The sequence below is a fragment of the Taudactylus pleione genome, unplaced genomic scaffold (assembly GCF_031769625.1).
Source record: "Taudactylus pleione unplaced genomic scaffold, aTauple2 ptg000381l, whole genome shotgun sequence".
In the NCBI taxonomy this organism is placed as follows: Eukaryota; Metazoa; Chordata; class Amphibia; order Anura; family Myobatrachidae; genus Taudactylus; species Taudactylus pleione.
In genome coordinates this window covers 4391150-4408096 of record NW_028284782.1, presented here as the reverse complement: position 1 = coordinate 4408096, position 16947 = coordinate 4391150, and the positions used below count along the sequence as shown (strand labels likewise).

General features: G+C 45.0%; 1 protein-coding gene across 1 annotated transcript in view; it reads right to left on the bottom strand.

The window, feature by feature from the left end:
* The window catches only part of MAGT1 (magnesium transporter 1), a 46491-nt gene that overhangs the window by 13493 nt on the left and 16051 nt on the right, over positions 1-16947 (bottom strand). The window contains exon 7 of the mRNA XM_088445555.1: positions 15352-15415. Within this exon, the coding sequence (XP_088301681.1) occupies positions 15352-15415 (64 nt within the window). The remainder of the gene's footprint in view (positions 1-15351; positions 15416-16947) is intronic.

Below are 16947 nucleotides of genomic sequence, written 5' to 3'. Positions count from 1 at the left end.
TGTCAACCACTTGAGTTCCACCGACTCAAGAGGTTCAAACGGAGGACCCTGTAGGGCCCGAAGCACCACTGCCAAATCCCAAGGAGCCACTGGGGGAACAAAGGGAGGCTGAATCCTGAGAACACCCTGGAAAAAGGTTCTGACATCCGGCAGAGTAGCGATCTAACTCTGGAACCACACAGGAAGTGCAGACACATGAACTTTCAAAGAAGCTAGGCGTAAGCCTAGGTCCAACCCAGATTGAAGGAACGCCAAAATCCTAGAAACATGAAACGCTTGAGGATCATAGTTTCTGGACTCACACCAGTGGAAATAAGTATGCCACACTGTGGTAAATCCTGGCGGAAGCAGGCTTACGCGCCTGTAGCATTGTGCCGATGGAAAAACTCCGGGACCTTAAGACTGATGTCTCAAGAGCCATGCCGTCAAAGGCAGACGACCCAGATCCAGGTAAAGCAGGGCCCCTGAGACAACAAGTCCCGACTTTGAGGGAGAAGAAACGGAACGTCGATGGATAGGCTCCGAAGATCGGAGTACCAAGGACGTCTGGTTCAAGCCGGAGCCACCAGCAGAAGCGTGCCATCGTCCTGTTAGAATTTGCGAAGTACCCGAGGAAGCAGGGATATCAGAGGGGATATATACGCCAGCTGAAATGTCAATTTCACTGACCGCGCAACCACCAGGCTTCTCTTGTCCTGGACCCGTAAACAGGCATCTTGCGACGGGAGGCCATGAGGTCCATCTTCGGCAGTCCCCACCTGCCCAAGAGTAGTTGAAATACCTCTGGGATGCACGTTGTGACGGCTGAGGAAGTCCACTTCCCAATTGACAACTCCTGGAACGAAGACTGCAGAGATGGCCAGAAGGTGGCACTCCGCCCAAGACAGGATGCGCGACACCTCCGACATTGCTGCTTGACTGCGAGCCCCCCCTTGACGGTTGATGTACGCTACCGTGGTGGCATTGTCTGACTGAACTTGCACTGCCCTTCCTTGAAGAGCGTGACCGGACAACTGGAAGGTCCTGTACACGGCCCGAAGTTCCAGAATGTTGATGGGAAGAACCGCTTCTTCTGTCGTCCAACGGCCCTGAAGTGAAAGTGGACCTGTAACTGCCCCCCAACCCCGGAGACCGGCATCTGTCGTGAGCAGAACCCTGTCAGGGATCCAAAAGGGGCGACCCATGGCGAGATGAGATGTCTGAAGCCACTAAGCCAGCGACAGGCGCACCTCCGGAGACAACACCAGCATTTGAGTCCTGATCCGGTGTGGTAACCCGTTCCACTTGGATAGAATCAGCCCCTGCAGGGGCCGGGAATGAAACTGGGCATACTCCACCATGTTGAATGCCGACACCATGGACCCCAGAACTCTCATTGCCGAGTTCTGGGAACACCTGGGACACCTGGGAACTCTTCAGACAACTGCTCACTCGAAGTTGTAGGGAGGAAACCTTTTCTGGAGTCAGAAAGATCCTTTGCTGAGGAGAGTCCAGAAGGGCTCCCAAATGAACCATCCTCTGTGACGGAATGAGGGAGGACTTCTTCCAGTTTATTATCAGCAACCCATGCGCTTGCAGACAAGCGATCGTCAGGTGCAGATGTTGCAAAAGTACCTCCAGAGAGCCTGCCAGCAATAGGAGGTCATCCAGATATGGCAGAAGCCGTATACCCTGGCTGCGCAGATGGGCAGCAATAACTTTGGTGAACACCCTTGGTGCCGTGGAAAGACCAAAGGGCAGAGCCTGAAACTGGAAGTGAAGCTGGCGTATAGCAAACCTCAGATACCGCTGGTGTGAAGGGACTATAGGAACATGGAGGTAGGCGTCCTGGATGTCCAGGGAGACCATATAATCCCCCGGTTCCATACCCAGAATGATGGAACGCAGAGTTTCCATCCTGAATTTGGGCACTCTGAGGAACTTGTTCAGTGACCGCAGGTTGAGGATAGGCCGATGAGACCCATTGGGTTTCGGAACTAAAAACAGAGAAGAGTTGTTACCCGTCCCGCGTTGAGAAAGCGGAACGGGAACAATGACCCCTGCTTTCAACAAGGACTGTATGGCTTTCTGAACCTGCAACGCCTTGGTCTTGTCCTGAGAAAGACTCGTGCAGAAGATCTGTTGGGGGGGGGGGGGGTTGGGGTCTGGGCCGAAAGGAAAGAGCGTACCCGAGAGACCACTTCTTGTACCCAAACATTCATGGTGGTATTGCACCAGCACTGGGCGAATTGAAGAAATCGGCCTCCCACTCTGGGAACCCCCAGAGAGAGGCCTGTCCCATCAGGCCGAAGGCTTATCCTCTGGCTTGGAAGCAGGGCGTCTAGTGCTCCAGGCCTGCTTCTTTTGTTTAGGGGCAGTCTTGGTTGACGACTGCTGTAGGAAAGACTGACCCTTAGTCTTACCCTGAGTACGAAAGGAGCGAAAGGCTGAGGTCCTAGCTTTAGAAGGCGCAGCTGCTGATGGCAGAAACTCAGACCTTAGACTTCACTAGGGTATCAACAATTTTGTCAGGGCCGAACATTAAAAGGGCAAGGCCTCCATGCCCTTTTTGGAATCCGCATCTCCTCTCCAAGAACAGAGCCACAAAGATCGGCGAGCAGAGACTGCTGCCGCCGAATCTCTGGAAGTCAGACGACTGGCATCCAAAGACGCTTCTCCAATATAGGAAGCGGCATCCCTCATCTGTCCCACTAAAGTTCTCTGAACCTCCGGAACTTCCTCAGGAAAAGTATCTTCCAGTACATGGCTTTAGCCACCCAAGAGAAGGCCATGGATGGACGTGCCACCGCCCTTGAGAGCGAATAAATTGACTTTTTGTTTTTTTAAATTGAGTTTATTTATAAAACTTTTGTATTTTTTATAACACACATCAAATCTCAACATAAGAAATAAAATAAAATCCCCCCACCCCTATGAAACCCCCTCCCACAAAAAAAACCCCACTTAATAACCAGCCATTCACATATAGTCTCGTTAATATGTTAATACCCATGCACAATCGACATAAATACATAAATAATACAGAGCAAAATATCAGCACAGAAGAAATCTCAGCTATTCAGTGTAGCAGAAAAATCAGTACAAATAAATCCATGGGACCCAAATATGCTCATATTTCAAAATACAGTTACGCTTCGTGTATAAAAAACGTTCGTGCCCCACCACTTCATTCATCAACCCACACCATTCAGCGAAAGTAGGGCTCCTAGCTGCCATCCAAGTACGGGCAATACAGACCTTTGCCAGAGTCATCGCATTAATCACATACTGGACCGTCGAACGAATAGCCCTGTCCACAAGACCCAATCCAAAAATACACATTTTAGGGGACAACATGGGGATACCACATTCTGTGTTGGTGACAGTTAGTGACTTGGGACCAAAACACCTGGACAGCAGAACATTCCCAGAGGAGATGCCAAAATGAGCACTGAGGAATAGAGCATTTAGGACACCTATCAGACGCTCTAGATCCAAATCTATTCAATAATAGGGGAGTAAGATACACCCTGTGTAATAAAAAAAATTGTATCTGTTGAAATCGCACTGCAGAGGTGGCAGTCACATGACTATTCAACATTAGAGACCACTCATCATCTAATGGACCCAAATCATCCACCCATTTGAGTCTAAGTGGTGCTAGGGTATCATCGGAATTGGCAGTAAGGAGTTAGGAATAAAGTCGAGAAATTAATCTCCTACCACTGGTCGCTTGCAGCATAACCCTAACAGGATCAGGTGTAATTTGCGGAGGTCCAGAAGAAAACTGGATGGCTAAAGCATGTCGGAGCTGTAAGTAGCGGAAAAACATAGTATTCGGGACCCCAAATTCAGTCCTAACATTGTCAAAAGTTTTTAAAACCCCATCACTATACAACTGTCCGATGGAGAGAACCCCCCTCCTAGACCACAAAGAGCTACAATCTAATAGGGCCAGCTCTCTAAGAGCCGAAAAAGCCATAAAGACAAATCAGGATCGATACCTTCTGCTCCCACTAATGTACGGGCCTGTTTCCACAACTTATGAGCCTGTGTGACCAATGGAACTCCCCCCGTAGGGCACCTGTCATCGAGTAATAATTGCAAAGGGGAACACCTTCTAGAAACAGTATGTACCAAGAAAGTAGGTAGATCCTGGCTCCCCTCACCCAACACCCACCCCTGTAGATGAACCAATTGTGAAGCCAAATAATAAAGGCGGAAATTCGGTAATGCCAGGCCACCCAACTCTCTGGGTCTACATAGAGTATTAAGTTTTATTCGAGGACGTTTCTCTGCGCAAACTAAAGAGGAGATATAACTATCTATGAATCTAAATATGCGAGGAGAAATATAAACAGGGGCCTGCTGAAAAATTTACAAAAATTTGGGGAGAACAATCATTTTTACCAAATTCACCCGACCCGTGACAGTCAAGGGAAGTTTATTCCAAACGTGCAACTTGGATTTCAAGAAGTCAATTTGTGGCTGAACATTAAGTGGGACAAAGTCCGACATAGATGACGTTACCCAAATTCCCAAATATTTAAACCTGGAGGTCCACTCCAAAGGAGTACTCACAGCACTAACAGGAATAGAAGGATCATGAACAGGAAGAATGCAAGATTTGTCCCAATTAATGCGCAGCCCAGAAAATCATCCAAAAGAATCTACCACAGAGAGAAAGGCGATTAAAGACTCTGATGCATCAGACAAAAATAGCAGCATGTCATCTGCATAAAGAGCCACCTCGTCAATCCTTTGTTGTATTTGAATTCCCCGTATTCTGGGAAAACTTCTGATAAGACACGCCAAAGGCTCGATGGACAGGGCAAAGAGAGTTGGGGAAAGAGGACATCCCTGTCTAGTACCTCTAGAGAAGCGAAAAGAAGGAGAAACATATCCAATAATACAAATCCGCCCTAAAGGGGAGGAATACAGTAATTTAACACAGGCTATAAATCCATCCCAAAACTAAACAGGATCTCCCAAAGATAGTGCCACTCTACAGAGTCAAAGGCTCTGGCGGCATCCAAGGACACCACCACAGCCCCGTCATCCACAGAATCCGCTAGCTGTAAAATCAAATATAATCTCCTAAGGTTTTGTGAGGTAGACTTCCCTGGCATAAAACCAGTCTGGTCGGGATGCACCACCTCACCAATTACCTTACTAAGCCTAAGTGCAAGCATTTTAGCCAGTATTTTAATATCCGTAGAGAGGAGGGAGATCGGGTGATAAGAGCCAGGATCAAGGGGATCTTTGCTAGTTTTAGGGATCATAACAATAATGGCCTCTGACATAGAACAGGGAAGAGTACCTAGGTCACACAGTTCATTAAAAAGGTTAAGAAGTCTGGGAAAAAAGAAAAGGGCATGTTTCTTAGAAATTTCAATGGGAATCCCATCTACTTCTGGGGCCTTCCCTCCCGGCAATGAAGAAACAGCAACCCCAACTTCCTCTACAGTAAATGGGGAGTCAAGAAATGCTCTGCTATCCTGGGAAATAGATGGGAGGGATATATGTCCCAAATATTCAAATAATTCATCTAAAGTATAGTGGGCCTGAGAACAATAAAGACTAGCAAAATATTCATAAAACACTTTTGTAATAGCTGGTGTAGAGGAGTGTAGATTACCTAGGGAGTCCCAAATTTGAGCTACAACTGTGGTGCGTCGGACCTCTCTAGAAAGATACGCCAGAAAAGCCCCAGATTTATCCGAATCTGAATAGTGACTATGCCTAGCAAATAGCAGACGTGTTCTGGACTTATCCAAGAGGAAATCAGATAAAAGTTTAGCAGCCTCCATATATGAGGATCTAGCAGTAATAGAACCCGAAGACAGATGTCTCTGTTCCAACAAAGGACAACTATTTTCCAGCTCAGACTCTTTTTTTATGAAAAGTTTTAATACTTATCACCCTACCAATTAAAGAGCCTCTCAAGACAGCCTTAAAGGCATCCCACAAAATGTCAGAGGAAACAGAGCCAGTGTTCTCAGCGAAAAAATTAGCCCATTGGGATTCCATTTCCGAGCCCGCACCCATTAATGTAAGCCAGAAAGGATTAAATTTACAAAAAGAGTGACCTCGTGGAGCAGTAACATCAATAGTCAGTGTTAAAGGGGCATGATCCGAAACACCTCGGGATCGGTACTCCACCTCCACAACCTGCGGGACCAGTCTCCCGGATATCAGTGCAAGATCAATCCTAGAAAAGGAATGATGAGAGGCTGAAAAGCAAGAGTACCGAGCCAAGCGAGGATGCCGAACCCGCCAAATATCCACCAGCCCAAGCTCATCCACCAAATTGGCAAAAGAATGAGGGGAGGGGCCAGACACACACAAACTTTCACGCCACCTATCTAGGGCAGGATTTAGCACGTTATTAAAATCCCCGACACAAGTAACCGGGGTAGCAGGGGATAAAGAAATAAATTCAACAGACTTTTTCAGAACCTCACTGGTATAAGGAGGGGGAACATAAACTGCAAGAATATGGAATGAGGAGGAGTGAATAGAAGCCCGTATAAAGACATATCTACCCAAGGGGTTCACTCCAACATCATCCAGCACAAAACTTAGGGATCTAAGAACAAGGACTGACACACCTCTGGAATACAAGGAGTGTGTGGAGTGATAAGCCCAGCCTATCCAAGGTTTACGCAAGGCCAAGACTTTCCCACCCACCAACTGTGTTTCCATCAAACAAATAATATCAGCCTGAGCCTTTTTAACCTGTGTCAATACTAAGGAGCGCTTAACCCTATCATTGAGGCCCCGGACATTCCAAGAGAGAATTTGGAGAGGGGAACCTAAACTAGTAGACATCATGGGCTTAGCCACACATCAGGGGGAAGATGAGATACAAACAACTGAGACATCACAGCAGGGGGTGACCAGCGAGACATGGCAGCACTACATAATAAAAAACACAGTAAAAACTGAGAATAAAATAAATACAGACATAATAGTTTAGAAAATTACATTGCAATGGCGTAAAGACAAAAAATAAATTCCCATACAATAACCCTGAAGAGAAACCCGCATACCTAAATCCCTAACCTACCAACTACTAACCCCAAAACAAAATACCCGATAAACCCCTTATTTTATTTAGTTATAATAAAGAGTAAGATAGAAGGGGGGAGCAATTCTTACCTCAGCCGTAAAGTGGAGTATCAACCAGGCCCAGAAAAGAATTGCCCTCCCTGGCACCTAAAATAACTGTATAAACGGTTACCACATCACTAATACCAACTAAAGAGCTTCCAAAAGCTAATAATCATTAGATTATCTAAAGAACAAACACAGCTCACGGAATAATAAGTCCAGGTCAGTCCGGAGGGGCATCTTCACCACGGTCCCTAAGATCCAACCACGACGAAGCTTCACGTGGGGAATCAAAGAAATGAGATCAACCATCAGCCACCACACGCAGACGGGCAGGAAAGAACATGGCGTAGGAGAAGCCCAGATCACGTAAGCGACGTTTAATCTGTATAAATTGGGACCTAGTCTTCTGGACCTCCATAGAAATGTCTGGGAACACTGCTACCCGATTCCCATTATATTCCAAAGGACCACGTAGACGAGCCAAACGAAGAATCGAATCTCTGTCCTTGAAATGCAGGATCTTGGCAATGAATGTGCGGGGGGGGGGGGGGGCACCAGGAGGCAGAGCCCTGCCAGGGATACGGTGCACTCTTTCTACTGCAAAGTGGGCAGTAAAATCATCTCGGCCAAAGGTGTCCACCAACCATTTTTCCAGGAACGCCTCTGGTTGAGACCCCTCCGACTTCTCGGGCAGACCCACAAAACGGATGTTATTTCTACGAAGTCGGCCCTCTATATCAGAGATTTTGGTAGGACAGGCCACCATCTGGGACTCCAAGGTTGTAAGCCGTCCCGCAACCGGAGCAGTAATATCCTCTAATGTAGAAATACGAGTCTCAGCCTCACCAACACGTTCACGCATCGTCTACATATCATGACGGATAAGGGAAAGCTCCACATGAACTTCAGAAATCTTGCCAGACAGCGTTTTCTCTGAAGAGGTAATTGCCTGCATTAAATTATGCATAGTGATTTCAGGCTCCGAGGGAGAATCTTCAGGAGCAGGCGGAGAGAAGGGCTGAGAATGATAAAGCTGTGGTTTTGGCACAGCGAAACGCGTCAGGCTGTGGTTGTGATAGCCTCCACCACCCCATTTCCAACAAGGAGTGCGGATTTTGATCTTTACGTGCCTCTTCAGTTGTACCAGCAAATCGCCATACCTATGACCAGGGGATCGGATGTATGCGGAAGCTTTCCAGCACTCCTAATTGGGACCCCATAATATTTGGACATTGGACTTGGTAAATATCAGGCTTGGATTACACAGTATTTGAGCACTACCTATACTGGACACAAATGCCTCCCAGGATATATGGAATAGGAATTTGGGGTGGATCGGATGTTGTTTTTAATGAATGAATTCATTGCACATGGTTCTTAATCTTTATTTTATATATTAAATATAAATTTTATGACATTTATTGTTGTTCTAGCGCTGTAATTCTGTTGTTTCATGCACCTCCCACACAGCCCATCCTGTGACAAATCCTCCATATTTACCCCTGAAGCAGAGTGGGAGCCGCAGAGCGCTCAACTTCCTCATCAGACATGATATATATATATATATATATATATATAATTTTATGTATATATATACCAACACGACAGAAAAGCTAAGTGTTACTCTTAGTGTACCCACAAGCCCACAGATATGGCACCGTCTAGCACACAACTGTATGTGACCAACCTCACAAATACATGAATTTATATAAGTGAGATCCAAGAAAAGCCCTTCCCACACACACCGGTCAGGGCTGTAGGAGAAGAAAATGGATAGGTATAGAGTGACAGTCAGTAAAAAAAAAAAAAAAAAGGCAGTCAGCACTAGCAAAAGTCAAATACAATGCAGAAAGTTAATACTCACTGCACCTTTACCACTATATTCAACCTGCCCAGTTTCAGTGTCTGGGAGGGCTATAGTGCTGTGTACGCGGTCCTTTCGCAGGGGAGAGGTACACAGGGTGACCGGTCCATGCGCTATCCGAGTGATCTGCAATGTGCCTTAGGAAAGATGGCCGCTGGAGAACTCACTGGAGGTGTGGCCGTAGGAGGAATGCAGCTCAGCGTCGCCAGACCCAAGCGGAAAGGCGCTCTGAGCTGAAGGGAGGAGCCGCTAAACAGGGATGGCTGCCTCCCCTGGCTGGTCATTAACCCCTGGGATGAGACAGAATCTGAACAAAAAAAATTCCGGAAATCACATTGTATGATTTTTAAACAATTTGTATATTCTTGAGGAAAATAAATATTTGGACACCTACCAACCAGCAAGAATTCTGGCTGTCACAGACCTGTTACTTCTTTAGGAAGCTCATCTATCCTCCACTCGTTACCTGTATTAATGGCGCCTGTTTGAATTGGTTAACTGTATAAAAGACACCTATCCACACCCTCAAACAGTCAGACTGCAACCTCTCGACCATGACCAAGACCAGAGAGCTAAGGACACCAGGGACAAAATTGTAGACCTGCACAAGGCTGGGATGAGATACTCGACAATAGGCAAGCAGCTTGGTGAGAAGAGATCAACTGTTGGCGCAATTATTAAAAAAATAAAAGATCACTGACAATCTACCTCGACCGGGGACTCCATGCAAGATCTCACCTCGTGGGGTATCAATGATCTTGAGAACGGTGAGGGATCAGCCCAGAGCTACACGGGGGGTCCTGTTCAATGACCTCAAGAGAGCTGGGACCACAGTCACAAAGGTTACCATTAGTAACACACTACGTCGTCATGGATTCGAAAGGTTCCCCTGCTTAAGCCAGTACATGTCCAAGCCCGTCTAAAGTTTGACCGTGACCATCTGGATGATCCAGAGGAGGATTGAGAGAATGTCATGTGGTCAGATGAGACCAAAATAGAACTTTTTGGTATAAACTCCGCACGCCGTGTTTGGAGGGAGAAGAATGATGAGTGGCATCCCAAAAACACCATACCCACTGTGAAGCATGGGGGTGGAAACATCATGCTTTGGGGATGCTTTTCTGCAAAGGGGACAGAACGACTGATCCGTATTACGGAGAGGATGAATGGGGACATGTATCGTGACACTTTGGGGAAAAACCTCCTTCCCTCAGTAAGAGCATTGAAGATGCAACGTGGCTGGGTCTTCCAGCATGACAATGACCCCAAACACACCGCCCGGTCTCCAGACCTCAACCCAATAGAAAATCTGTGGAGGGAGTTGAAAGTCCGTATTGCCCGGCAACAGCCCCAAAACATGACACATCTAGAGAAGATCTGCATTGAAGTGGGCCAAAATACCTGCTGCAGTGTGTGCAAACCTGGTCAAGAACTACAGGAAAATTTTGACCTCTGTAATTGCCAACCGAGGTTACTTTACAAAAGTATTGAGTTAAACTTTGATTGTCCAAATATTTTTTTTCCTGAAAGAATATACAAATAAATTGTTTAAAAATCATACAATATGATTTCCAGAATTTTTTGTTCCGATTCTGTCTCTCACAGTTGAAGTGTACCTATGATGGAAATTACAGACCTCTCTCATGTTTTAAAGTGCAACAACTTGCACAATCGGTGGCTGTCCAGATAGTAGGAGGATGGACCTAGTGCATCCTGGGAGCTAAAGCTTTAACTGTGTGGTGCCCGTGGATCCAATCCAGCTATAGCCCAAGGTCAACCCTGTGGACCCCTATGGACCCCGAAGTAGAAAAAAACATTTTTTTATCCAGTCCATTAACACCTGAACTGGCTAGACTGCTGGACAATCACAGGTGTAGGATTTTTCCAAGCACAATCCTCACAGAATACCATCCGTTTAAGAATGATTATCACAGGCAGCACACAGAGCTCTTAAATGCTTTGTTTTTAGCTTTCTACTTAGATCCAACAGTCATCAAAGGCACACTAAACAATACCCTATCACTAACAAGATACTTAGCTAGCATAATCCATATATATGCCCACAAAAAGGGACTTACCTCGGCTGGGGACTATTTGGTTGTTGGGGAGAAGGTTCTGCGTCAATTTTATGGAACGCCTGCAACGCAAATCGGCTATAACAGGTATACCTTTTTCCGGTGTGCAGCGCCAATATAGCCCCATGACCTATGAGAAGTCGGGCACATGTGCTGTGCATCTTCGCACAGGCTTCTGATCCGGCACTTCTTTGGTCATGACACGTGTCTGTTCACAAACAATGTTTGAGCCGCCAACCCCTGGAGACTTCCCCGGGCAAAAGCGCAAGTGTCACCATTCCTCCGGTCTCGCTGCACACCAACCTTCATGCTGTCCCTCTGGTGAACCAGCCCACAGCGCCAAGGGCGCACTGGGCAAATATATAGGCAAGTCCCATACGAATAGAAAATAAAACTTCCCTATCCTGCTGTATACTGCTCAGAGACAGGAAAAAGGGCGCACTGGGCAAATATATAGGCAAGTCCCATACGAATAGAAAATAAAACTTCCCTATCCTGCTGTATACTGCTCAGAGACAGGAAAAAGGGCGCACTGGGCAAATATATAGGCAAGTCCCATACGAATAGAAAATAAAACTTCCCTATCCTGCTGTATACTGCTCAGAGACAGGAAAAAGGGCGCACTGGGCAAATATATAGGCAAGTCCCATACGAATAGAAAATAAAACTTCCCTATCCTGCTGTATACTGCTCAGAGACAGGAAAAAGGGCGCACTGGGCAAATATATAGGCAAGTCCCATACTAATAGAAAATTAAAAAACTTCCCTATCCTGCTGTATACTGCTCAGAGACAGGAAAAAAAGACAAGGGACAAGAGGAAGGGGCTGGACTATATACGGTGAGGGGGTAGTCCCTGAAAAAACTTCCTGTCTATACTAGGGGGAACAGGTCCTATGCCCAAGATGTAGGCTGCCATGGAGGAAAGAAGAAGAATAGATGAATTTTTAGAATATGGTCCATTTTTTTATCCATAGGATCTTTAAGAGAGGCCAAATTCGGGATAGGCAGGTTTTTGGACTGGCCGAAATGGGCTATGTGGGCGTCCATCGCAGGTCGAGATTCCCACATGGTCCGATCTGCAGCTCAGAGAGGTTAAAAGTTCAAAATGTGTTTAGATACCTGGAAACACTTGTTGGAGGATGTTCTGGCAGAGGCTTGGATACACTAACTGAGGAGGGGAAGGAAATACTGCCGCCTCCTATTTCTTCTGTTTAAAAAGGGACACCTCCACCGTAGGCATGGTATCACAATACTTAACTAATAAAGCAGACTTTATTTATATACACCTGGCATTGAGAGTCCTCTGGAACAGACAATATTTCCACATCAGACGTCACAGACATATCCTCCTCCGAGCTAGAGAAGTCCCGTGACTCTGAGCCACAGCCTTAAAGAAGAGGAACAGAGTCGTCTCGCATAGACTATTGACGCAAAGATGGTTGATACAACCTCTATTGTAGTGAGGTAGAAATCTGCACTAGGCCCTGGACTGACTGATAAACTCTGAACCCATGCTGATTCACGTAGGGCTGTTGTAGGCAAAGGAGGAGCGGGCCGAGAGGCCTGTAGATGGGTAGCCAACTATAATAGACTGTGACTGGGTGGATGACCAAGCTTGTATCTGAAGGGGACCCACAGCCAAAGTGCTTCCACGCAGCATTCATGCAAAGCATGTTTCACACAAACCATCAAGCTCCTGGCTCAGAGCTGCAAAAGACACAACAGTTATGACAAGACAATGTGTGTAACACTGCAGCAAACCAACAGGGGCAAAGGAGCCTGGTACTATAACCCAATACCCAGTTGTGAGGTATAGGGGAGGAAGAACTTGTGTATCTCTTTCTCTGTGCAAGGCAGGCAATGTGAAAATGGCCGCCAAGGACCTGCAGAGGGGAGGAGAGAGGAATAGCAGCGGCCCTGTGGCGGGTATCCTAGGGCAGGGGACGTGCCAAGGGATGGCATAGGTGCTAACGGGACAAGCTGGTTCCTCCCTGTCCTGCAGACCTCAGGGAATGGCTCAGCTCAAAAAGAACGCCTCTCATTTAGCCCGCTTCCCTAGTGGAGGTACGGTGACAACCAGGACCCCACTGACCAGCGGTGATCAACCGCTATGACACAACCCACCTTACCTGTCCCCGGCATTCCGGCTAGGCTCCAGTCTGTGCGAGTAGGAGCCACCAGGGTCTCTGACCCAGTTGCCAGTGCTCCGGCCACCGGAACAGGGGTGGTTGGAGCTGCAGTGGGGGTGTCAATGACACTGACCAGCTTCCCACTCAGTCTAAAAGACAATAAAAGCAAAGAAACTACGTAAAGGCTGTGGTAGCAGCCCCTAAAAACATGCCCACTCCTGAGGCGCTAAACTAAAATTGGCCCTCTAGTTGAGGGGGTGAGGGAGCCTAGTTGGTGCTCAGGATGCCCTGCTCCACTCTATACTGATGGAAATAGGGTTTGTTTCCTTCTTGCCAACACCACAAAAACAAAGGGCCGGATTCAATTAGCCGTGATAAATCCAAAACTTAACACCGGAGACATTTTTGCACTATTCGCCCATTTTGGTGCAATATTTTTGTATCTTTTTGCAATGCGCGCCCGTTTTTCGCCCTATCCTATTACAAAAGATGCGAAAACGCATAAGTGTGAAAACTGTGCATGGCGAAATCAGCGAAAAGTGCAGCACATTTTGGGAAATCAGTCTGTACCTCATAAAAAGCCTAACTGACACTGGAAATCAATATAGAAGTATATTAATAGCCCTACTAAAAGTATATTAAATTGTGTTAAAAGGCTGTTATATGCATATTTTCATAAGTGTTGAAAAACGATATAAAAAGCAATATTTTTTGGAAAAAATAATTGCTGTAGTTAAATTGAGGGTACATTCAAATGGGTGATAGTATAATTTTGTATCTATAAAGTGCAGTTTTAAAAAAATAATGTTAACAATACACCCGCTGCAGCCACCTGCAATCCTAAAAACACCTGTTCCATCCATAAAGACCCCAACAATGCCTGACCCAGTACTTTAAACCCATCTTCCAAACACTTAAATTTTCACCCCAAAAATTACATTTTTAGGGGGAATTAAGTATTTAAAAAATAATTTTTGCCTAATTAGTCATTAGGGGAGGTGTCCAAAGTGTTCTGAACCAAGTCCCCACATTTTTAAGTAAAAATAGCGATTTTGTTAATTTTTTAACCTGCTCTGAGATGGTGAAAACTTTTCGCCGGTTTTAGGCTATGGAGTTTTCACACGTGCCATAACTCCGGGAATGGGTTTGCACGATACGCATTTAGGTGCACATGATAATTGAATTCCCCCCATAGAATTAATAAGTGGACTAAAAGCTTGTGTATATGTGTCACTAGTTTTAAAACTATTGTGTATGTCTAAAGACTTAATAAACATGGAGCAAAAAATACCATTACAGTTACTACTACCACTGCTATAATAGATCCTGCTCTCTTCCTGTGAGATGCCTACCCCTTCTGTAAACTAAATGTAATAGTAACACACTAATCCAACCCCATAAGTCCTGTGTTCAGTCCAGGTCCCTGCCAGCTTCACAGGTTAGGATGATTCCGTCAGAGCATCTAGCACCAACAAGCAAGTGGCTCCAGGTGCCGAATCCTGTCAGTGGCAGCTATACCATCCAACTGTTACAAAAGGAACCAGGGCATCGTGCAGTTGAGACTTGCAATTAGCAAGAGGTTGTTTTTGCAAAGGATGTCCGGTAGGCAAGTTACAATACATGATGTGAATTTAGAAGGGTAAAAAACATCCTATTGCAGTAATCATTATGCTAAAACAAACAAATATACAGACCCACCATCTGGTACATGGATATGTGAGTATACATTATAAAAAAGAAACTTTCAAATAAGTGCAGGATTGTTGCAGGTTTATTATCAATTTTGTTTTCTGGGTATTTTTAGTTTAAGATAAATTAGAATATTTATGTTTAGAATTAAGCATTAGCTTTGCCCTAAATATATTTGTTTATTTCAGTTTAGTAGTATTTTCTGTATTTTAAACATAGAATTTTAAGCTTTCCCTGAAATGCATCTTTCAGAATATTACTGCAGGGTAACCAGATTTATAAGCATTAAAAAAACAATTCTCTTAGGTGATTTGTGCTAAAGTTTATAATTTTTTTTTATTTTTTTTTTTAAATACTCGTGAAAAATTTAAGACTATACTGAATTATAATATTTTGAGAAGAGACTAATCTGCATTAGGCATGCACATGGTAATTGCATTATAGGCTTTCTGATTGGCACAGTAGGAGTAAAATACTTAAGCTTTAATAAAAGGATACTGAACAGTAGAACAATATGTGTTTCTGCAACGAACTGCGCCTGGCTGCTTCCATGTATATAATTCTACACAGATGAAATACACACAAAGAAACAATGGAAAATAAAACAGTGTTAGATTGGAGTTAATAGTAGTCAGTATTTTGTTCATTAGCACAGAAATACAATCTCAAATGTTGTGCAGAACACTGAACAAATGGTTCATAAATCTAGACAATGTACAGTAAAAGGTTATTTATGAAAATGGCAATTCCCTGCATTCAATTTTCTGCCAAGCTTTTCAAGAACGTGTACAAGTGTGTTAAAATAACTTGTGTGGGATAAGCTGGTTAGATTGGGGGTTGTCCCATGACCAGTGCAGGCTTGCTGCATTTTATTTTGTAAAACGAGATATATACAGTATAGAAAAAAAAAAAAAAAAGTGAAAAGGTGTAGAAAACCAGGCATCAATTTATACTTTCAAATGGATGTCTCTTTTGTACCCTTTCACATGCACTTTATACAGGAAAATACATTTTATTCCCATTGTTCCATAATTAAAAGTGCAAAACAATCTGTATCCACATGCATCCTTGTAACATGGTTTTGTATATGTGGCTGTGCATGTGCAATAAACAAGCCAATTATTGTGTGCTCTTATGCATGTAATCCATCAAAATAAAATATATATTTTTTATTTTGTGAGGAAATGCTTTATATCAGAGGAATGTAAATATTTTTGGGTTTTAATAGTTTATTATAGCCCTTTCAGACAGGGAAAAGAACCCGGTAATTTTCCGGCTCTAGCCGGGTTTTTTTTTTGTCGGTCTGACAGGGTCAACACGGGACCTAAATCCCAGTATTTCGACCCAGGTAGTTACTTGGGTTTTACCCAGGTCTTACACGGGTTTGCGGCTGTCTGAAAGGCGCCGACCTGGGTTTTTCTACTCTGGGCATAGTAAACAGCGCTTATTGGCTAAGATGGTGGTGCACAGGCTGATTGGCTGAGCGGGCGGGGCAGTGGCGGTGGCGTCTGATGTCACAATTGTGCTGCAGAAAAGGAGAGAGAGATAAGCATGGCGCACTGGAAGGAAGAGGAGATCCGTGAGCTGCTGGCAGTCAGAGGGGGGGGGAGGAGATCCGCAAACAGATCAGTGGCACAGTGAATGACGCGATAGTCTACACAAACATAGCTAAGATCCTCACCTCAAGGAGCATTGTGCGGACCCAGCAGCAGGTAGTGAACAAACTGAAAGCTCTACGCAAATACTACAACAAAGTGTTACCCCGGAGAACAGCCAATCCTGCCCAATGACATCACCAATACTCTGATGACATCACAGAGATAAGTGACACAGATCCGATGGCAGCCATGGGGGTCCCAGACACCAATACACTTGAGGGTGTGGTTGAGGCGAGTGGAAGCAGTACGAGTGGGACGGCAACTCCTGCACAGACTGAGACTCCGACATTGCGCAGGAACAGTAAGTTACTATACACCCACTTATTACGTTTTCGGAATGTTAACATTGTCCTGTATTGACTTGTCATTACAGCATGACTATGGTGATTTTACTATGCTGAAATCTAAACTCAATGTATCTGTTGCAATGTGAAGC